At 29.6% G+C, this 24660-nt stretch overlaps 3 protein-coding genes across 3 annotated transcripts; all 3 read left to right on the top strand.

Annotated features, from left to right (window-relative positions):
- The first annotated feature begins 5411 nt into the window (after positions 1-5411).
- On the top strand, positions 5412-10302 carry LOC119679532 (lysosomal Pro-X carboxypeptidase). Its single transcript, XM_038091935.1, has 7 exons — positions 5412-6277; positions 7278-7380; positions 8617-8714; positions 9063-9205; positions 9465-9739; positions 9802-9946; positions 9999-10302. The coding sequence occupies exons 1-7, from the start codon at positions 5683-5685 to the stop codon at positions 10071-10073; spliced, it is 1434 nt and encodes a 477-aa protein (XP_037947863.1). The 5' UTR covers positions 5412-5682; the 3' UTR covers positions 10074-10302.
- A 1279-nt stretch (positions 10303-11581) lies between these two features.
- LOC119683098 (U3 small nucleolar ribonucleoprotein protein IMP4) lies at positions 11582-14477 on the top strand. The gene is made up of 2 exons (XM_038096705.1): positions 11582-11907; positions 13718-14477. Exons 1-2 carry the CDS (start codon positions 11724-11726, stop codon positions 14425-14427), a joined length of 894 nt encoding a protein of 297 aa, XP_037952633.1. The 5' UTR covers positions 11582-11723; the 3' UTR covers positions 14428-14477.
- A 2629-nt stretch (positions 14478-17106) lies between these two features.
- On the top strand, positions 17107-24421 carry LOC119679291 (YTH domain-containing family protein). Its single transcript, XM_038091557.1, has 7 exons — positions 17107-17305; positions 17373-17394; positions 17492-17584; positions 17651-17755; positions 19919-20040; positions 20097-20875; positions 23168-24421. The coding sequence occupies exons 1-7, from the start codon at positions 17279-17281 to the stop codon at positions 24066-24068; spliced, it is 2049 nt and encodes a 682-aa protein (XP_037947485.1). The 5' UTR covers positions 17107-17278; the 3' UTR covers positions 24069-24421.
- The last annotated feature ends 239 nt before the right edge of the window (positions 24422-24660 follow it).

The following is a 24660-nucleotide window of genomic DNA, read 5'->3' as shown; positions in this document are numbered from 1 at the left end:
GTTGTCGTTGCACTTATTTTATACTTATCAACTTAACTCAAATAAAAATATATCCCTGCGAAATAAGAGAAAAATCAGAAAATTCATTTAGATTTAGGTAGGTTCACACTGGACTGTAGGACCTAAGAATGAGATTCATTACAGAAAATGATTTTTTTTTAGTTTTTATTTATATATCAATAAAAGTAATAATGATTATTATATAAGTATACCAAAAGGTTTCTAAAACTGTAATTAAGAATTAATTACAGTAGTATATATGTAGTATAAAATTAATACTACATAAATCATGAAACAAACTTTTCAATTTTTCGTAAGAAATGCTTTGGTTGCAAAAGTTTTTACATCTAAGAGTTTTTATAATTTGTAATTCCTGGCTTATATACAAACAAATTACTATTGAAGTTTATCCATATATTTACTGTCGTGCTATTTCTTCAAACAATGACGGTTACGTGTTGTTCACATCGGTGCACGAAACATATTTACTGGTTATGAATAATAAAAAGTGACGTTCATACCGACATATTTCTTTCGCATAAACATAAACGAAAGAAATGAAATAAATAAAATTGATTTGTGTATATAATGCTGAAATTCAAAAAATGGAAAAATAGTGAAAATAACAATAGTGTGTTTATAAAATTTCAAAAAGGTTTTTTTACCAGTTTCTATCAAACTGTAAAAACACTCAGAATTCTAAATTCAACCCTGCATTTTTGCTTGTTCCTCGAATGAAACATCAGTCATTCCAACAATTTTGATTCTACTTCCAAATAAGTTTTATTCGTTGCGGCGCAAAAAGCGTTTCCGAACGAAAGAAACATGTTGGTTGGAACACTGTTGCAACATGATTGAAATACAATAGGGGTATTTACTCTGTCTTGCAAACTTGTTGCAAGATTTACGAAATGCACAAATTGCGCGAGTAAGCAATCGACAACAGCAAAATACATGAGCAAATTTTCTTGCAATTGCTTGCAATCTTCCTATACCTAAATCCATGTCTATATGCTTGCAACGAAACAAAAAAAAACACAAAAATATGACATCTGTTGCTTGTCATTTTTAAATTGGAATTTGGTAGCGAAAGGTAAGTTTGGTAGAATATCACATAAATTTCTATTGCTTAAAATTTTCTAATTATTTTCAGAAAAAAATGGAACACGGAATACCAGCAATTAAAAATAAGAGGTTGCAGCTTTTTTATATACTTTTACTTTTCGTTGTTGAATGTGATACTATTACAAAAACAATTGTTTTATTTTAATGTTGCAATTATGCAATAGAGGTATTTTCGCACTCTTGCAATTTAAGTATAGCATTCTTGCATTTCGTGCACCTTGCGATGAGTTTGCAAGACAGAGTGAATACCCCTAGTCTCATAAGCGAATTTGATGCATACAAATCAATGCTCAGTCTTCTATCTAAGCAACTGCAATGCATTTGCAATATAGTACAAGATAACATATTGCAGTTTTACTGTTTTCTTTGCTGTCTTTAGATATTGCCTTACAAGCACATACGATCTTTGTAATTTTTTTTTTAGGTACATCATCTCAATCTGCTTAAAACATCGATGTTATGGTTCTTTTCCCGACTTGTAACAAATATCAATATCAAAATACTTATCGAATTTGCATACATAACCACGGAATCTTTTTATAGTGACTACACTTACGAATCCAGATAATAGATTAGAGTGGAGACCCATATAAAATGAACACAATAAAGATACAAATTTAACTCCAAATAACAAGCATTAAACCACTCAGAGGGCCGTTCAAAACTGATCGGACACACAGGCACCAGTCAACGTCCAATATCCTCAAGTGCCTCTGACACGAAAGAAAAGCTGCCTCTTGCTCTCCTGCTGGTGCCTCAGTTAAAACAAACAAGCTTTACTTCAGCAAATAGCACCAAATCCACATCCTCGAGTGCAAGTCCCCATGTTACTCTCGCAACAAGGAGCTATAGGACGCGTAGGTCAGCTAATTGCTTCCTAACCAAATTTAACCATATCACACCCGTCTGCCAACCGTCCCAAGCTTAAAATTTCCACACCCTTTACCTCCAAGCCTCTGACCGAAGTCCCGAACCTAAACCTAATTTGGGCAAACTGCAATCTGGCTCCCGATCAATCTTTCATGACGCAGTCCTGGTGCGCAGCATAACCTGTTTCTGTGGACAATCCTACAACAACCTCGCTTCAAAGTTTAATGATATTAATATAATTTTAATGAAGCTCCTTGTAATCTGAAATCTTATTCATTCTTATATGACTGCCAAGTCATGACTGGAAGGGCGTAAGAGTCAGTGACCCCAAGAGCGACTTTCATGAAGCTTTTGTCATTCTTAATGAACAGTCACTAACACCCGGTACGTTTCGCAATTGGTTGATCAACGGTTTCGTCGCGGTTTCGAATACGACTCTTTAGTATAATTCGACATACATAGAGTACGGCCATGGTGCATTTTTATTAGGGGACTTCATTAAACTTCTGATAATAGAGACTAATAATTAAAGGATTCCGGTCATTATCGAAGCTTATGCTAATGATCATTGTAAGACATGGCGCAGATCCAACATCAATGAGCGAGATGAGTATCTTTTTAATTGTGTAAATGCTAATATGGATCAACCGACCTTCATAACCTCAAACAGAAAAAAAGTTGCCGAAATCATCCTTATAAGCGAGCATTCCCCATACATATTAACTAGTTGGTCCCTCTCACACGACTGCTGCTATTTGCAGCATAACATACCTAACATCTGATCTTGATCTGGTGGGGAACTTTCAAATGAACAGGTCATCCGACTGATACCTTTTCCGATCCACCCTAGAGTGCAGCTTGCAGCCGACTTCTCCTGTTATTCGTAATTGCTCCGATATCAATCCAGTGATCAACCTTTTTACCGCAGTACTTACGTCTACGTAAGTATAGTTATAAAACAATGAAATGTCGAAATATTGAACATATTAATAAAATTGAATAAAATTTATAATTAAATAAAACACACGTGTTTTGGCTTTAATTAAAACTAAGTTGACTTAGCAACTCAGAAACCAACCAATTAATCGCCAACTAATAAATCAATGTGAATAGAGCTTTCGTGATGATGAAATATAGAGATCCAACAACTGGCAACTGGTAAGATAAGCAGTATTAACATATGATTGGCACAAAAAGACAGCCTCGTATAGAAATATAGATTGCAGTCCCAATCCAGAACCAATTGTTTAATAGCGATAAATAGTGCTTTATGCGCCTTTTTAGCAAAGTTCAGTTTTAAGAGCTAATATTGAACATCTTATTAATATTGAATAATATTTAATATATTATTCTCTGAAGGTAAAAGACTTCAGAATGGTGCATGAAGTGCAATTTCCATAGACTACCTTTAGTATATTCATGTTGAAATGCAGGAAAAAGAGTAGGATTAATTACATTCCTGATATGGAATGTAATTCCACATTCCAGAACTTTTAGGAAAAAAGAGGACAAACTTATCGGTCTGTGGTCCATGGTTTTCGAGAATGCTACATTTCCTACTTTAGTGATGAATACTACCCTCGTGGTTCTGTAACAGCTGAGGCAGGTATTGTATATGTTCAAAAGACAGGTTTGTAAAAAGCATTTGCTCTGTGGAAAAAATAACACCATAAGGACTTGAATATTTGTACATTCTAATTGTATGTATGGTCCAATTGTGTTAAATGGTGGAGTCAGTCAGCCTGAAAAATTTAGAATCTCTGGAGACTCCACTTCCTGGGAAATTAGTATTTCAAATAAGTTCGAGCGTATCCATATTAGAAACCAGCTATTAGCATTCCATTATTATTCAGTTCAGATATCAGAAGCTTTAAATAGATCTGTCATCAGTTAACCTGGAGAGTAACATAGTATTAATCTTTTTATTACAAAAATGTCAATTTTAAGTCCAGTTTAGTTTTCAACAAAAGATTTGAATTCCATTTATGTTCAGCACACTCAGTTACTACTGTCCTAGATTATTGGAACAGCAGAATTCCCTCCCCTTTTGCAGGCAGACGGATAAGTGCACTGATTACACTAGATGATTCCTGTAAATATGCCGAATCAGGAACATAACTCGACCGACCCTGCACGATTATAGTGCTGACAAATCTAAAACGTATTTTGAGGGCTATTAGGGCTTTAACGGAACGGGAGGGACAACAAAATTAGACTATAGCCGCTTACACGTAGGTATAACCTCATTCCTACTGTGACAGGAGACAATAGGTCTTTAATTACCTATAATTATTATTTGTAATGTTTAATTAAAAAATATTTATTACAAAAGTGATTATTTAATTTGCTGCCGCTCGCGTCTTATGCTCATTTGCTGCAGTTAGGAATTTCTTCACTAACAGCTGTTAAAAATATATTCAACACGTTTTAATTTTTTACTCAACACGACAAACTTACTAGCACTTCAAGAATACCATTATACAAAAAAGTGTGAATTGCAGCTAGGGATAGATTTTTCATTTGCGTGTAGTGGTAATGTTTGTCTATAAGCTTTTTCGATGACTCGCAAGTATGGCAAAAAACAGCAAGTTGCTGGCCTATACTGGCTGAAACGTACGCAAAACAACAAAAGTATTTTTCTTATTTGGCCAAAAATTTTGACCAGTAAAGATAAAAGTGTTACCAACCTAATAAGCGAACTCAAATATCAAATATCATATCAAATATCATATGTAAACAAAAATTCAAATAAATTTCATAAATTCGAAAATTGGAAAAAAGAAAAAATTTCAGTGTTTTATTTTGAAATTTCCAACATTCTTACCATTCCTTTTAATTCTGTACTTATTTTAATGATCAATTTTATATTAACTATTTATTTTTATACAAAATATAATTTGCTTGCATTATATGCACATATGCAAAATTTGCTATATGCCAAGACATAACACTTGACAGATTGCAACAGTGATGCCAATGTCTTGCTTAGCGAATACAGGCCAGCATGCGTTTTTTTTTTCCACACTTGCGAGTCACCAAAAACGCCCTATATTAAACTAATAGTTGTCAATAATTTTATGAGTTTATATAATTTTCTGTCAAGATATATCAAAAACTAATTATTTTGTAACTAATTAGTGATGATATACTTTCTATACAGAAAATAAAATGAAATATACTAGCTTTAAGATTTGATAACTTGTTATAATATTCCAATGGATAGATTCAATAAATTAATGCATACGACAAATGACAGTGCAAATAGTAAATGTCTTGGCAAAAGTAGCAACAAATCCTGGACAGTATGTTCTCGATACAAAACAAAAAAAATAAAAATTAAAATATATATTCACGCAATTTCAGCTATTGTGTTTCGTAACATTAACGGACCATCTCTATCATTATCACTTAATACTGAAACTTACAACCAGAAGCAATTTAAAATAAATTGAACAAAAATAAAGCAAACAACCAGAAATGCATTTAATACTAAAATGCATTTTCATTTGAATCTCAGTCGAGAATGATAATACCAGCCAAGATTAAACAAAGAAACGATTTAAATATCATGTTTTAGTCTCAATCTGTTCCCTAAAAATGATTCTAGCTAAGCACAGTTCTTAAAGGGACAAATCCATTCAAAGAATATAGTTTGTACGCGTCTGATTGTCATTAGAAAAGTACGAAATGTTTAGAAACTCTAATATTAGTTCGCATTTTTGGAAAATAATTACGTTCTTAATTTTAATAAGCCAATTTTGGTGCGCTACTCCAGTACATGTTGAAAAGCGGACAACCCAGTACGAAATACGAAAATTTCGAGTACCAGTTGATCATTTTAATTTAGTAAATAATAAAACTTTCGATCTCCGATATTTATATAACGATACATTTGCTGACAAAAGCGATTCAGCTCCCATATTCTTTTACACTGGCAATGAAGGTGATATTGAATTGTTTGCTAAAAACACCGGCTTTATGTGGGAATTAGCAGAAAACCTTAGAGCCAGTGTTATATTTGCGGAACATAGATATTATGGAAAATCTTTACCATTTGGTGATAACACTTTTAACGATACATCAAATCTTGGATATTTATCTGTTGAGCAGGTCTTAGAAGATTATGGCAAATTGATACAATCATTATTAGCTAATCATAGACGTCCCGTGATAGCGTTTGGCGGTTCATATGGCGGAATGTTAGCAGCATGGATGCGTATGAAATATCCACATATCATTGAGGGTGCTTTAGCAGCATCAGCTCCAATTTTACAATTTAATGGTAACATAAATTCAATATTTTAAGAATACTTATTTAAATACTCTAATGCATTTAAATATTAATTAGCTTTTAAAATCAAAATATTTTACGAACTCTGAATGATTTTCTTTTAAAATTATGGTAAATAAAATGAGCTAAACAATCGCCTTATACAATTTTCAATCGAATTAAAAGAAACAAAATTGTTACTATCAGTACAAATACAGTTAAAATTGCTGCGTTTTATCAAAAAGTGATCTAATCAACTGACGCAAAACAATATCAATATTGTGAAGTAGGCATTGAGCTACTTCACATTCCGTTTTAGTGTGGAATATATGTGTAAAATAAAAGTGGAACGTGAGTAATGAAAAATATCGTTGGCAATGCGATTGTTTATATCATAATGTGCAGTAAAAAATAAAAAAAAAGCACGGGGTCGTAAATAAAGTGGAAAAACATTTTATAAATTTACAGCAATAAATTTTTGTTGCAAAATGATTCGATGCCAAATACTTTAATTCATGATCCGTACCATTTCAGCAGAGAAGATCCAGATCATTAGCTGAAGCGCAGCAAATGCCGAACATAGAATAGAGTATTCTATTTTGCTATTTTTTGAGTAAAACAATAATCTACTATTACTTTAGTAGTTATATATTTCCGCTTGTTTTAAAGTTTGTATACAATAAAACATATCCATTTAAAAGTTGGACATTTTTGTTAAAACTTAAGATTCCTAATGAGAAAAAATCATTTATTTCTTAAATTTTGTTTATAGCTGTTCCATTGCGTTTGTTAGATAACGTTTTTTTCGAATTCTTAATTACTATTGTTATCTCTTTCATTATTTATTAATGTATATAATATATTATTTTAAGTAAAGTTCTATAATTCTTTTTTTATGTATTCACACAGCCCATGATTTTCTTTGAATCAATAATAATATAAATTTAATATGAACGATTTATTTTAATTGATATATTTAGTTAAATATTTAATTTTTTTATTTTTTTTTAAGGTATAACACCATGTGATATTTTTTCTAAAATAACAACATCAATATACACATCATACTCAAAAAATTGTAGTACGAATATAAAAAATTCTTGGAACTTATTCAGGTACGTTCATTGCTTATATATATATTTTTTAATGTTTTGTTTATATTTATGTTATATTTAAATTTACATTTTAATTAATTTTCTAATTGTGAATTAACTTAATTAAAATATAAGAACGGCTTTTTCACCAGCTTGCTTTTTTTTGAAATATTATCCGTTGAGTAAAAAATTTCCGTTGAGAATCTGATATATTTGGATTTCTTATTGTAACCACTTGTTTCATTAATGTTTTGTGATCTGTGAAATATATATATAAAACGCTGGATAATTTCTTTCTAAGCATCCTTTTAATAAGGTTAATTTTATAACTTATTGACAATGCTATAGAGAACAACAGGTCATTTAAAGAAAATAAACATTCAAATTAGGTGAAATACAATTGACGTAAATATGTAAAACAATTCTCAAAGACATAATTCTAAAAACATGAATGTTGTTGTATGTTTCTTTCTATATCCATAGTATTTACTTGATAGTGAAGTTTATCAATTTCCAATAACGAAACTGTCTTGCATAGAATATATCGCCTAATCATGTGTATTGATATGACATTGGCAGCATATTACATTATTGAAGAACCTCCAAGTTTCTCACCTTAAAAGGAATTATCTGTTTTAAGCAGTTTAGAATGCAACCTCCTACAAATCTCAACTCGTAAGCTTGAATTGAAGAGCATATAACTACTACTTATCTAATTTGCAGTGTAAAAACTTCAAATATAATAGGGGTATTCACTCTCTCTTGCACACTCATTGCAATGTGCACGAAATGCACAGATTTGGTTATTTAAAATTTTCTAATTATTTTCAGATAAAAGTGGAAGACGGAGCGGGAAATGGTCCAAATAATAGAATTTCTGCAGGCGGAAGCAAAATTTATATGTTATATGTTAATACTTTTAGTCAGAATATTAAAAGCTCTATTTTCAATTAAAATTACTATAATTTTTGTTTTTCATTGTTCGCGGCATTGTTATACTTTTATTTTTCTTTGCCCAATGCGATACGGCTGCAAAATCAGCTGATTCATCGTGCTTCTTGCAAGAGAGAGTGAATACCCCTAATATAAACTAACATACTTGCCTGTCTATATATATTGTTGTTGATATTGTATATGTTCAATAGTAGTTCATTAATATTATTTATAAACGAATATATTCATCCTTTTCGTACTTTAAAGTAAACATTTATTTATAACTAATAATCTTATATATAAAATGTTTTTTCAAAATTGCAGAACATACTTTTCAAAAGAAGATGGAAAAAAAGAACTTAATGCAGTTTTTAAATTTTGTGATCCATTAAAACAAGAAGAAGACCTTAATCATTTCCTTGGTGAGTATTATTTTTATTCGATAACTTGTGGAAATGAATTGAATTCATTTTATTTACACTATTTGTGTCTGTTACTTACAAGCATAAATATGAGAAAGTGTGAACACTGTTCTCAATCTTTAACTTATACCCATCGCATGATCAAGCAAATGTTGTGAGGGTCATCGGCTACTACAATCACAGATAATTGTTTATTCGGATGTGAAACCGATCTTGTGTTCTCTGACTATATACGCAATATATTTTATAAACATACAGAACTTCCTGTAGTAGTTGAATTTAACAGTTTATATATATATATATATATATTGAAGAACTCATTAATAATGAAACGGTTATTATTTGTAGATTATTTAAATGACGTTTATGAAAATCTCGCAATGGCAAATTATCCATACGAAAATGATTTTCTTTCTCCATTACCTGCAAATCCTGTTTATCAATTTTGCACATTGTTGGAAGACTTGCACGTAGATAAAGAGCTTTTGCTGGTATGTATAATAATAACATAAAATTTTAAATATATAAATTAAATACTTACAGATATTATTAATCACTTTTTATATGTAAAATCTAGTACTAACATACATTTTGCAAGAAAAAATGATATAAAATTCTATTTAAAAGAAAAAATTCTCTGTAAAACTTTAAAAAATGTTTATGGTTTTATGCCAATTTTCCGTGCGAAATGAAAGTTTGTGCTGGACTTAACTAAAAAAAATATCCACATTAAATATTTCATTATTATAGGCGATGCACAAAGCAATTAGTGTATATACTAATTTTACAACGACTTTAAAATGCCTTGATTATAAATCAGCATTTGACACCACACTTGGAGGAATGGCATGGGATATTCAAACATGTAATCAATTGGTTCTACCCATGTGCTCTAATACAAAAGATACTATGTTCCCAAATGCAGAATGGAACTTTTCAAAATATTCTGATGATTGTTATAAAAATTTTAAAATTCGTCCTGAATTAAATGACATTACATTTAGATATGGTGGTAAAAACTTGAAGTAGGTTATTCTCAATATACATATTTTGGATAAAATAACATTTAATTGTATTAAAAATTTAGGTTCACTTCTAATATTATATTTAGCAATGGACTTCTGGACCCATGGAGTGGTGGTGGAGTTTTAGAAACTGCAAATAATGATCTCAACGTAATAATAATTCCTGAAGGTGCACACCATTTGGATTTACGCTCTTCAAATCCTGCTGTAAATAATAACTATGTAATTATATGTATTAAAATTAAATATATATTTTCAGGACCCACCTTCCGTTCAAGCAGCTCGAAAAGAAGAAGAAAGAATAATTAAGCGATGGATAAGAAATTATTATTAGCGACTAAATTTATTAAGGCATCTCAGACATGAAATGTTTTAAAATTTTTGCTGATAATAAAACTATTTTTTCTTCCAGCATTACTTTGGCAGTAACGAGTAAATAATATTTTAGTTTATTTAGTGTTTGTAATACTGTATATAAAATAACTAAACGATTTGAGTACTGTTTTCGCTGAATTGAACTCACTCCATGGATCGAGTCGTAGAATAAATTTCAAATACTGTATATAAAAGTACTTTTTATTTAATGAAAAAAAAAAGAATTATATACAATTTTATATTTGTATATATGTATAGTTATACATAGGATAATATACATATTTATTCGCATACGAATACTTTTACTTTTAAATTCGACAAAGAAGATAACATAAACTACTATGTAATTGATCTATATAGTAAAACGTTAGTTTTAAATCTTCCTATTCAAATGTAAATTTTAATATATGTCATATATGTATGTCAAACTGATACGGTTTTGTTGTCAAGTAGTGTTTGCTTGCTGTGACACTGTGGCGTTCATGTGGCATTATTAAAAAGAGAAGTTTACTTTGAAAAATAGAAATTGACAATCAAATTTTCAGGTAAATACATTTTGATTTAGAAAATTTTAGATTTTTAACAGAGCAAAAAAATAATTGTTAGTAATAAAAAAACTTTAAATAAATATTTAAAAACTCATATTAAGAGTCAACTACAGCACCATATGCGTGACATCTTTATAATAAGCGCACTCATCTAAGCACATAAATTTATGATGTATATATTTTTATGTATACATTGTTATATAAATGCAGTTATTGTAATATGTGTGTAAATTTATAAATCAGTTGTAACGGTGTCAATAAATTATGTCAGCACAGAATGCACTGCTCAGCAGTGCAATTTTTTCAACCAAAAGTTCACACAAATAAATATTTGTGTGAACTGAATAACAGTAAATGATATATAAAATCGCAAAAATTGTAGAAATGTGTTTTAAACTTACCTCTTTCATTTTTTAATTGAATTTGCCAGCATAGAAGGCAACGGTTCTTTAATTCAATCAATGCTTTGCACAGTTACTTAAATGCGACAAATTTATTTATTAAATTGTTCGTTTAAATTTATAAAGTTTGGGTAAACGATTTAAGCAGGTAGATAAATTACGATTATGACGTCTATAAAACATTTATCAGATTAGAGAGTACTCTTATTGTTTTAATATTTTTCAATAAAACAACAATTAATTATTACACCAGTTGTATATTTTTCTTATTCTGATTTACATATTCATATCTAATGGAATTCTGTATTCCAGGGTATACAATTCAATATAGGTGACAATATGTCATAAAAAGTATTATTCAAGTATTTTTTTGACTTGTCTATAAAAGATGTTCTTTGGTTGATAATCAAACTGTAATCAAACTTAAAAATATGTGTTACAGTTCATAAGAGAACTTCCACTCTTGTGATATGTTCTTTGGAAATTTTTTTTATATATACATTTCTTTGTTTGTTTCATTCCCATAACGTGATGTTCAAATGTCAACATGTGTTCGATTTTAATTTGAATATTGGAACGTCGAAAATTTAGTGCAAAACGTGAATTTGATATTAGAATTTCTTTCAAATTAGTTAAACTAGTAAAAACTAAGTGCACAAAATGCTACGAAGAGAAGCTCGTTTAAGACGTGAATATTTGTATAAAAAACAAAAAGAAGTATATCGAAATAAAACACGTCTAAAACAGGATAAAATAAACAAAAATTTACAAAATGATACGTATATCCATGGAAGTTTGCAGAGTACCGCGTTAAAGTTGCAAGAAAGAACCAAATATGATACAGGCAATATACAAATATATATATAAATATGTACTTATAAACTAATATTTTATTTGATTTCTATTTCTACATTTTAAAAGTTTCCACATTGTAATGAGCATCAATGAAGCATCATGGCCTCTGAATCAGACAAAATACAATTTTAACTTATTTAGCACCTTATATTAAATTTATATATATTTTGTTTCTTTAACTTCTTTACACTAAACAAAATTCAAAATTCTTAATTTTTTTAAAGAGCCGCAGTCACAAATATGTACCATAAAAATGTTTTGCCAAATTTTTCTAAACTTCAGATTTTATTTAACAAAAACAAACGTGTTAGTAGTTTTATTGATATTGCAGCCAAATTGGCAAAACAAGAACATTTTTAAGAAATTTTATGCTGCCAGTGAAGTTAAAATAAAATTTTAACATGACATAAGAAGATATATTTATAAACCTAAAAGGAAACTGTTTTGCTGTAGTATAAACAGTAAAACCATAGATGTGATAATATATAGACACATATAATATTATTAAAAATTTAACATCTAAAATAATATTTAAAATATATTTTGAAGTAACTTAAGGTCTTATTAAAGATCTCATTGTATAATCAGCGCTAACATACTTTTCCTCTTTACATCTACATCTCTTCTGTACTTTCACACTCGTTCAGCGAAAAAGTTATTTTTATTTTTTTTTATATTTTAATGCTTATAAAAAAAAATTGTTTACATATTCTTATTTAAAAAAAAAATACGGTGCACATATTTACTTATTTTTCAGACAATTTATTTTTTAACGATACGCATCGAGGTAGAACTCGGAGTGCGCGACATAATGTATACAATTTGTTGAGCAAAAAGTTTTAAAGTTTATTAAAATAAGTTTTAATTTCATCTAACTACTAATATGCTGCACTGCAATCGTTAGAATTTATTGAAATTGTTTGAAATTTCTGTTACTGAACATAAACATAAGTTTTCATTTAAATGATTATTAGTTTTGTCAACTTTGATGCAGTCACTACCGAAGCTTACCCAGCTCATGCACGGCGGCGACTCAACACTTTGGGAGCTCCCTTTCTTAAGGATCTTGATCTTGAGCTGACACTAAATAGCATTTTAGACTTCGCCAAAGGTTCTAAGTGGTTTTAAACCCCGAGTTTCTCCTACATATACGGTAACACAATGGGCCAATAGGTCTAAATAGATTCACCAGGAATCGCCGATATAACCTAGTCTAACCCAACTTCCAAAGCTTACTAAATCATGACTAGTATTTTTATATTTAAAAGGACTACTGTCGCCCACTTATATTCTTCTAATAAGACTACATTCAAATTGTGTGTTAACATCTGCGTTTTGAAGACGTAACATTTTTATATTAATTTCTTTATCATCCTAGTTGTTCGATAGTGACATGCAGTAAATTTTATAACCGATTTGATTTATTGTATCAGTACATATGGATAACATCTAGTAAATTTCAAATGTAAATTTATTGATATAAAGAAGACCTAAATATTTGTTTCCATTATTTTTACAAAATTTTCCTTTCGTGATTTTTAATTTACCCATTACTTTTTTATTTCTTCCTCTTATTCAGCAATTGATATTTTCCAAGCACCGGTTCTGTTTAAGATAGGAAATAGCCGGTTGAAAATTAGGAAGGGACAGATAAGATAATGATGTATATATATATAACATATATTTTATATAACAGATGAATTAATTAACTGATATTTGTTTGAAATTGTAAACTTATTTATAAACTTTTATATGTATATAATAAATCTAATATTAAATTTGTATGTATAACCCAATAGATCAAAACGTGACTGAAACTATTGATGATGAGTACCGATATGCAGGTAGTAAAAATCCGAAAATTATGATAACTACTTCCCACAATCCATCAGCAAGATTAAAAGTATTTGCAAAAGAACTACGGCTAATATTTCCTAATGCACAAAGATTAAATCGCGGAAAGTACGAATTAAGACAGCTTGTACATGCATGCCAAGCAAATGACGTTACAGATTTTATTGTTATTCACGAGCATCGAGGTGTCCCTGATAATTTAGTGGTGTGTCATCTACCATTTGGACCAACAGCTTTTTTCAATATATCTTCTGTTGTGATGCGTCATGATATTCCTAATATTGGTAAAATGAGTGAACAATACCCTCATTTGGTATTTCATAACTTCAAAACCACACTTGGAGAGCGCGCAGCCCAAATTTTAAAACATCTCTTTCCTGTTGCAAAAAGTAATTCACAAAGAGTTGTGACGTTTGCTAATCATGATGATTATATATCATTTCGGCATCATACTTTTCAGTACATAAACAAAGAACTGGAGTTAAAAGAAGTGGGTCCTCGTTTTCAACTCAAACTGTATCAAATTAAATTGGGAACATTAGATAAGCTTAATGGTGCAAATACTGAATGGATTCTCCGCCCATATATGAATACTGCTTCTAAACAGCGTTTCTTGTCTAATGATGATGGTTGGGATCAAAATGAAGAGGAATAAATTAATGTATTTAATAAAAAATTTATTTTAATAAAGTGCAAATAAATATATTTTAAGACTGTTTTAAAACAATGTAATTTTCAACAACATTTCCCTTAAATGGTATTCAAAAAACAGGTAAGAGAATAGTGGAAGAGAACGGCTGAAGAATTGATACTACGCATATACATTGTATCGAGCCACATATAAATTACTCTTGAAGTTTTAAGGGGTTCATCAGAATGTACAGGCTAAAACATTTTGTATTCTTATCCATATCTTGGAAATGTCCAACATTTGTAAATTATGCGTACAAATATGCATAGCATTTAATCATTCTTCAATTCTTATAAATGTTGATAGTTAATCACATAAAAAGTACCACCAGTATCGTTTGTGTAAACTGAAACGAGATATCACACAACGCTTAAAAACACAATTAGGATTATTTGCATAGAGCATGCGCAAAAAAATCACATTAAATGCGGAACCTAACATTTCATAAGGGCACTATTTCATAGGAGTGGTTTTTTTTTTTTTTTTGTTAAAACGGTCAGATTCAAATTCACTTATATTGATCCAAAAAGCATGATTGTGGCATGTCATCAACGGTAACTATCAGTTTTAACGCCGACAATTCTAGCCCGAACAAGCCAACACTGAAATTTATTATTTATTGTTTTTAAATTTATTATGTTAGCTACTACCGCATGTCATTAAGCACTGCCAGAAATTTTGAGAAGAATCTCTAAGAGGGCAAACGCCATTTAAACGTATAAATATGCTAAAATCATACTATCGTAATGGCGTTAACCACGATTGAAAGACGTAATGTCTTTCAGCAAATACTAAAGAGATTTGTTATTGGAATTAATGATTTCTGAGCCAATTACATTCGATTGGTTTGGAAACCACTCAATGTGTCATCAAATAATTCATTAGAGATAAAAACTAGTCTACAGATAGAGAGTTTTATGGTAGACTTTTTAATAAATATATTCAAATTGCAGCGGAGTTCTAAAACGATTTCAAGTTGGTAAAGGACAAGTACATTTGGTACATACATATAATGATAATGCAAATGGGTAACCTGTCCATTATATAAATACATTAAAGCAAAACTTGGATATTGTGATTTAAGATCAAAATTCATTCTAACTTCGTCGGTTCTAGTTGGTATATATACCACTAATTGGAGTCTAGGTTGACAGGGCATGTGCTGTCTGAAATACCTATCTACACTTTCACTCTAAGATATCAATTGCCCATTGCGATGCACCCATAATTAGTGTCCTAGCCGTCATCACATTTTGCTGCGTCTAATCTTCAATAGGTAGTTCATTGAAATGAATTAATTTAAATGAAAGCTGAATATTCAAGTGGATCTTCCATAGAAACAGAACCACAGTTTTCGCAGCCACAGTAAAAAGACATGGTTCTTTTAGGGAAGAACAAAACTTTCTGCAAAGTCGAAAGTCATACTAATTTCAACAAATTCGCCCCTTAGTTCAATTAAATGAGTTAGCAAATATATTGTAAAAGAAAAAACATTGTATAGTTATTTTATCTTTATAAGAATTTTAGTCAATTTATTGGTTGATTTAATCTTTTTAAGTTTATTATTTAAGCTTTTGGTTTATTGAACTTGCTTTGGTTAACTGTTGCACGTTTATGGCATGTTTTGTATGGCTGTTGCAATACTTTATCCATATGGTATATAATATTATTTTATTTAAGACACAACCCACTGTTGGCCGTGTAAGATGTTTATCAAGCTCCTCAATCACAGAAAGGCAGCCAGAGAGGGCAGACACTGGACCTATCGTGAGGCACTTTTTAGTTGACAATCTGTATATAGCAATAGAAAAATGGTATCCAATTTGATTAATGGATTACACTATTGATCTAATCTAATAAATTTAGAAAATTTAGGAGCTGTGCTTTTCTTTTTTGTCCTTAAGATGTTAGAATTTGAACCCACCAAAAGTGAAAGCTTTAACTTTCATGCTGGCGATTGCAAGTCATTAAAAATTTGTGAAACAATATCCTGTAGGTTTCTAATTTATCTCTTTACACATTAATATAAAGTTATATCACAGCTAAGCTTTTAGTCGGTATTTTATATTTAAAATGGTATTAAAACTAAAAATGAAATAAATTTAAAACACATCAAAAAAATTGTTTCAAGAATCCCTATACGAATATATTGAAAGTTGTAATATAGAATTGTTATAGTTTCATAATTTATGGTAACATATATAAGTGCACAATGCCCCTTCTTGAACAAAACAAATCGAATGGATATAAAGTGTTATAAAAATATTTGTCAGAATATATGTATTTGGCCCAAACAATGTAATATATATAATACTTTTAAGTTTATTGTAAATTTTCAATAAAGCAAATATAAAAGCAATAAACGTTGAACTTCATTTTTTGCTTATACTGTAACTCCTTAAAGTCACTTTTGCTCTGCTCGTATTAAATGCAATACTTTAATTTTGTATTGGCAAAATTATGCTCACCAATTGCCTACGTGTTCAAGCAGTATGCTTGAAAGCAATTTTGTAGGTGTAAGCAGGTTTTATTAAATATATTGCTTCAAGATTATAATGTATGTACATGCAAAATTATAAATGCCTTTGTTAAACATAGGAAAAGCAATATTAAACAGACCTAATTTATTAAACAAATTTCTTTAGTGTGTTTGTAATATATCATTCATTGGTTTTACATCTACCAGCTTAACAGAAATTAAGAATTTTGTGTTTTACTGCATTAGTGATTAAATCATTTTTCAAGTTTTTTTAATAGGTTTTAAATTTATCAAATTGTATAGTTAAGCAGCATTAAATATTTTTATTAACAGCAAATGTCATCTGGAGGCGTGTCAGATCAGGTAGGCAACGTAAAACAATGGCGTTGACATTAATAATAATTTTAATTCGCTTTCAATGTTTATTTAGATTAAAATTGCCGGAAATTCAGGTAATATATAGATTCCCATAATTTTGATTAAAGCCGTAAATTTTAACAAAATGCAAGGTTTTGTTTACCTATATTAACTCAATATGCTGTCTTATAGCAAAAAATAATGAGGAACGAAATGTACCGTGGAGTCAGCAAGTTGACGAGGCATCTTATGAAAATTTAGCTTTTCCATCAAACGATAATATTGGTATGTTTTCATGTGTTTTAAATTAAAATAAACAAATACATATCTTTCCTTTGCATATATTTTCAGTCTCTAATAACAACTTAACACAGTTTCAATATCCTCCTTTTAATGTTAAAGAAAATCAAAACGCTTCTTGGAATAATTTCAAATCGCGAAAATCTAATAACTCTGGTATGTGTTTATTTTTTAGTTTTATGAATTTTTTTCAATCTCTTTCATAAGAGATCGTTTTTTTTGCAACTACATGATATCTACATATCCTACCTTTTAAAACTTGGAGTTCATTTTCCTACTTTACCAAATACCATCATTGATTATGAAACAATAATAAACTTTAAAAAAGGTTATAAGATAACCGCACCTATGCTTAAGGTAATGGATGTAGTAGTGGGTGCATTCTATATTCCATAATAAAAATCAATTTTTATGTACACTTTGCTGTTAGATGAGAATTTATCTTTTTTGATAATAAATATTTAAAATTGAAGTTATATTTTCTGTATACTCAAGATTTATGATAGTTAAACTTTCATAATTTTGCATTGGTAAAGTTTTTACTTATAAACTTTTGCAGAATGAAGGGGATAGTATTTTAGACGATATTTAAAATTAAGCGTTTAAAACCTATCTAGGGCAAATCACAACTTTTTATTGAAAATATGGTAGAGCAATTAATATTAAGCTTACCGATGACGAGTTAAGTACAGATTGAAGTAAACTACTAATATAGCCTTTTCAGAGTTTATTAAGATTGCCGAGATGATTTACATAGTGAACGATATATAAGTACAGAACGACTTATATCTGTTTGAAAATGTAGCTATAATTGTGTAGTATCTGGAGATTTAAAATAAGTTTTTTTCTGGAGAACTCCTTCATTTGTCAATGCAATCGAATTTGTATTGTTGTTTATTACACCTCAACTAGTATTTTACCTTAATATTAGTAAAGTTGTATTCTAAATGAACTTCGTATAAGATTTTATACTCCTAATGGAGATAGTTATGTAGCAAATTAGATATTCACTATTTACTTATTAAATTTTTTCAGTTAACTTTTAAATTAATTTTAATATCATTCTTTTGTATTGGCCCCACTTTCATATACATTCATATTCAAACATCAGCTGCCTATATTTAGAGAAACTGTCGTATAGTACTTATATAATCGGTCACTGGGTGTTTGGTAGACATGCTATTAGTTTTTTATGAATATTTTAAAACTCATTGAAATGACTTCTATATAGCAAAGTAGAAATAGTGGAATACTTCTTTTGAAGCTGTCCAGCTTTTGTTAGGAGCAGAATGAACTTCTTATGCAACTTTGTCTTTAGTACTCTTTCACAAGTGTTCAGCGCAAAGATAAAAAACATCATGTGCTTCATTATGACTTTTTAATGGTTACATAATTAGTAAGAGTTAATATCCCTTGTTAAGTAGTGGTGTCACAAAATACTTTATAAGTTCAAATAAAATATTCAAATTAAATAAACTTATACTCACTAAACAATAGGATTATAAAATTTTAACTTATCAGTTTAATCGGTTCAAATTGTTGTATGATTAAAAGAGATGATAATTTTTGTAAAAGAGCGGATAAAACCATCCATTTATTTTTGGTTTTCCTGTTAAAAACTTCATTTTATAAGTACCTTTCACAGGAAATGATAGTACACAGGGATGTAAAAGATGCAATTACATCATAAGGTGATTAATTAGGTAAGAAAGCTACCATTGGCTACCAACTCAATCTTGTTCCAATTTCTAAAAAAGTTGTTCCGGTAAAAGCAACATGTATTCATTACAAAACACCAAAGGTCAAGCAAAGGGTGGCAGCTTTCCTTTAGCGTATTTGCACTAAAGAAAACCATAATGACATTGTCATCATGTCTCTCATGGCACATTAGTGCCATCAAAAGAAGAAACAATCAAGTACAAATATTGTAACGTTCTTTTAACAAAAAGTCATTTCAATTGCTCCTATAAACCATGCAAGGATTTCTGCAAAAAAAGTGTGCAGACATCTGACAATAAAAATGATAATAGCAATATATATTGTACCAATTATCTCTTGTATAACAAATAGAGTTTACATATTGCAAACAATATTTTCGAAATTATAATTCTAAACATATTTTTATATATTTCAAACTTTATTTTACATCCATATTATACTATATATACATAATAACTATTGATCTTAACGTTATATGAGTTATCGATTACTAGGACTGAATCTTTCGTATTCTACCTTATATTTTGCATTTGGTAGTTTTATTTATAAAAAATATGCTTTTAAAATATGTTTATAATAATAGGGTTGTTTTTTTAACAGAAATAAATAAAAAATACAACAAACCTTCATTTTATAATAATTTGAAACGTGATGACAACCCGCCTAATACCTGGGGTAATTCAAGAAAAATCATTTCTGATATGTCAGGAAATAGTAATCATGTAAGTAAATATTTACCATTAAACAAATATTCAAAAATTAATGTTTTTTATATAAGTCTAATAGAGCAAGTACTGATTTTTCAACTGCAAGATTAGAAAGCAGATCTAGTTTTGTTTCTTCAGTAGAAGAAAAAAAAACAAGTAGTTCGACTATAGCAGCACCGAAAAAGACAACATGGGCCTCAATTGCATCACAGCCGGCAAAATTGATTTCAAGGACTACGCTAACTACTTCAATTCATAAAAAGAAAGGGCCGGGTATGCCTCCGCCACCAATGGTCCCAGGAAAGCATAACTTAGATGTTAACTCCTGGGAGGTTCCAAACAACAATCCGCTACCAGTTCCATCACCCCCTCCGCCAATATTAACTTACACTGAACAAAATATAAAATCAACTATTATTTGTTCTGAGTCGAATATTGGAACTTGTGCGGCTAAAAGCTTAAAGGGAACAGATTTTATTAAAAATGACAAAGATTCAGGATATGACAATTGTAATTTCATAAAAAATAAAAATTCCCCTAACGTACAGATGCGCAAAAATTGGTCGTCACAGACTAGCACAGAAAGTAGACAAGGTGGATCCTTTAATAAGATGCGTAATGACAGTAATGGAAGTGGAAATTCTAATAGATTAACAGAGCGAAAAGCTTATGGTGGGGCAAATAATACATCGATTGATTTACGAAAAGAAAACAATACACGAGTTACCCAACAAGCGCCTTATGTTAAGGAAAATAGCTTAGATTCCGGTCAAGCAGTTCTTGACGAACTTCGTGACAAAAATAATTATAATCCATCAAACATTGATTTAGAAAAAGCTTCTCTTGCTAGGTAAGTACAGAAGAACAATCCTGAATTGTTCTAATAACTTTAGTTAGAATTATAAACAATCCTTTATTTAACTAAACATAATAAAATTTTATTGAAAAAATCATTTCTCGTAATATTGCGAAATTTCAATAGTTCGCATAAATAAAAAAGGTGTCATACTTACCTTTTATATTATAATAATTACCATATATGTTTAATATATGTATAATACTGATTAATACTAACATAACAGATAATACTAACATAATATAACTTGTAGGATTTTAATTCAAGTGTTAAAAAAAAACTACTAATCAAACTGATCTCATTTTATAAGGGAGTTAAAAACTTAAAATGATAACGATAAAATGGAATAATTTATTTTACAATAACTTGATATTTTATTTTTATTTTACTATACTGAAAATAATATAAAACGTGTAACGTCAGTAAAGTCAGCTTTGATTTGACCGAAATTACAATAACTTCATTCCAACGCTTCTCTAAGATATTTATGCATTTCTTCATAGAAGACTATTTCTATTTTTAAACTCAAAAAAATCGTTTTTTTTTGTCTAATGTTAATTTTTTTGTCTGAACTTTCTATATTGAAATGGGAGAAAAAGTAAAAATTTACATCAGGTTTATCCCATTCTGATAACTGCCGTTTTAATCCCGTTGTGTACCTCTGGATTTTGGTTTTATCTTCTATTACACACTGATGAAAAAAATGCTTAAACGGCACTCGATAATTATCGCTCTGTCAGGTTAACTCTGTGCAAACGTGTCACTTATTTCCAACAACTGATCACTTAACCAAATTTTCATACAAAATCGCGTTGTTAAGCCATATCATATCTTTAAGATGTTAGCTATTTTTCCAAATATTACTTTACTATTGAATATAGACAACCACAGTGTTCACCACCATTGGTTTCCAAGCTATTTTTCAATTAGAAGCCTTTTTTTTATAAAAGCCAGTGTAATCAATACACCAACTGTCTTGTTTCCATTATTGTTGTGCAAATTACTCCAACAGCTGTGACTAAGTCCTGAGATTGTAACTGATCATTTTTGTATATCAAGCTCCCAATCAATGCATTGTTTTCAGGTGAAAATTGCTGCTATTCGGGAAACTGTGACTTGTCTTATATTTCAAATAATGATATTTATCAAATCGGACAGATAAGCTGATTTAGAATCTTAAGCATCCTTTCAGTTTACTTCTAGTACGGTTCTCAGCTGTTGAATATGTCTTAACAAAGTTTCGTCTTAGTTCAATATTGCTCTAATTTAGTTATATAGATATACATTTTCGTTTTAAGACAAATTAGAGTTTAGTTTAGCAGTCTAATTGTTTTATAAACATTACTGTTGTTGTTGTTGTTGTTGTAATTGCTGTTGTCACAACAGGGATCTGTAAAACAGATAACATGAAAAAAATTAGAGGATAAATGACTCCAAGAACGGCTGGGTGTACGTCTCGGAACCACTCCCAAAGGGATCTTAGCAGATCTTAGCGGGTTACTACAACAAGATAAATACATGCATTACGATAACGATAAATACTTGCATTACTATGTAGCATTTTAAACATATCGTGACAAATTTTGTTGAAAAAACGAAATATTATTCAAATCGGAAATTAATGTATGTAAACATTTTCAAATTTATTAAAAATCAGAACTATTTCTAACAGTTGTTAATCGTTAGATCTACAGAGATCTAGAATTAAATAAATAAATAATAGAAGCTAGGGTATGCATGTTGTTATAACAAACTTAAGTGTCTTACATCCCCTCCTCTACGAAAGAGGAGGGAATTATTTAGAAGTGAGAATGAATTGAGGTATAAATCAGGGCTTTGAACCGGAATTTTTTCCGTTCCGGTTTTCGTTGCGGTTCAAAACAAAAAATATATTGGTTCAGTTTCGGTTTTGGCTCCGCATCCATGTTTATGTTCAGAAGGGCAAACGACATTAATTGTCTGAGCTGATAGTGGTTCGACCGGAAAACTCATCGCTCTTGGAATATCTCGACTTCTGAATTAATTTTTGTATTAACAAAATCAAATAAACTCAAAATACATGCTCTCGTAATCTCAAAGTCAATAACTACCTCTTACTTAACAAACATGAAGTTCAATGTGTAACTTTATTCCGTTTTTTATGCAACAATTAACTGTTACTGATGCTCGTAAGGTTACTTTATATTACAATTACTTCTAGTATGTAAAGAAAATTAAATAATAATGTAGAATAAGTTATTTTCATTGTACAAAATATGATTATTTCTTAATTGTTTTCTTTTTCAGATTTTTTGTTATAAAGTCATATTCAGAAGATGATATTCATCGAAGCATAAAATACGAAATATGGTGCTCAACTGATCACGGGAACAAGCGGCTGGACGATGCTTTTAAAGAACGTCAAAAAGAAAATGGGAATATTCTGCTTTTTTTCTCTGTAAATGGATCAGGTCATTTTTGTGGAATGGCTCAAATGATGACTCCCGTTGATTATAATTCTACGTCCAGCGTATGGTCACAAGATAAGTGGAAAGGAAAATTTAAAGTTAAATGGATATATGTTAAAGATGTTCCCAATAATAAACTTCGTCACATTCTTCTTGAAAACAATGAAAATAAATCAGTAACTAATTCTCGAGATACGCAAGAAGTTCCAAACGCTAAGGGAATAGAAGTTTTACAGATTTTACATTCATATCAACATAAAACATCCATTTTTGACGACTTTTATCATTATGAAAAAAAGCAAGTTGAAGAATCGACAATTAAAAAGCCTCTTCACCATGAACACAATAATCTTTCTCAAAATCATTCTCCTAACAGTCGTCTTTTTACACGTCAAAATGAAGATCGCGAAATGCGTACAGGACCGTCAAAGTATTCAAATAATAACTCTGGATCTTCATTCCGTGACCGAAATAATTTACATAAAGGAAATAACTACCACAATAATTATAATGAACATCGTCGTTATGATGGTAATAGATTTCCTAGTAACGCTGATTATCCATATAAAGAAAGAGATATTGATACAGATAGAGAAAATACAACACTTTCCAACCGATATTCACTAAAAGTTGATTCTAATCGAAGAGAGGAACGTACTCAATCTAAACAAAATCGGGACCGAGATTCCAATAATGACGACCACAATAAAAGCGATTTACGTATTCGATCAATGAAATAAATACAAATGGTAAAAATGGTTAAATATGTTTGAACAAAAAAATATGTATTTTAAGGCACCGATTATTTAAAAACCAAGTGAAATCTTGGAACTGACTACTAATTGAAATGTAACGGATATTACCGTAATATATGAGACAATTATATTATGTTTTTAAAGTCGTTTTGAAAATGTGGTTTAAAATTAAACCTTATCACTTTATTATAATTACATATTTTTACTTACTCGTAACAATTTATTAATATATTAAGCAATTAAAAACATACAAAATTATACATCAAGGATTTGCTAATGTGAAACCTTGAACTTGCACTGTAACAGTTAGAATGTTATTACCATCATACATGTCTTACACATTGTATATTATTTTTAATTAAAATATCATTTGTAAATGAAAATATGTGTTATTTTTTTTAAATGCTATGTATAGCATTTATCTAAAGCTACGAAAAAAATTTTTTTAACGCATTGTGTGGGAAAAGAGAATTCATAACATTGAGGACCAATTCTATAATTTTTTCATACGTGAATTGTAATGTAAAAAAAAATAACCTCATATAATTATACGGATTTCGAAAAGTACTTTTTTTAA

This window comes from Teleopsis dalmanni, chromosome 2 (genome assembly GCF_002237135.1).
Source record: "Teleopsis dalmanni isolate 2A chromosome 2, ASM223713v2, whole genome shotgun sequence".
Taxonomy (NCBI): Eukaryota; Metazoa; Arthropoda; class Insecta; order Diptera; family Diopsidae; genus Teleopsis; species Teleopsis dalmanni.
This window is presented reverse-complemented; position numbering and strand designations above follow the sequence as displayed.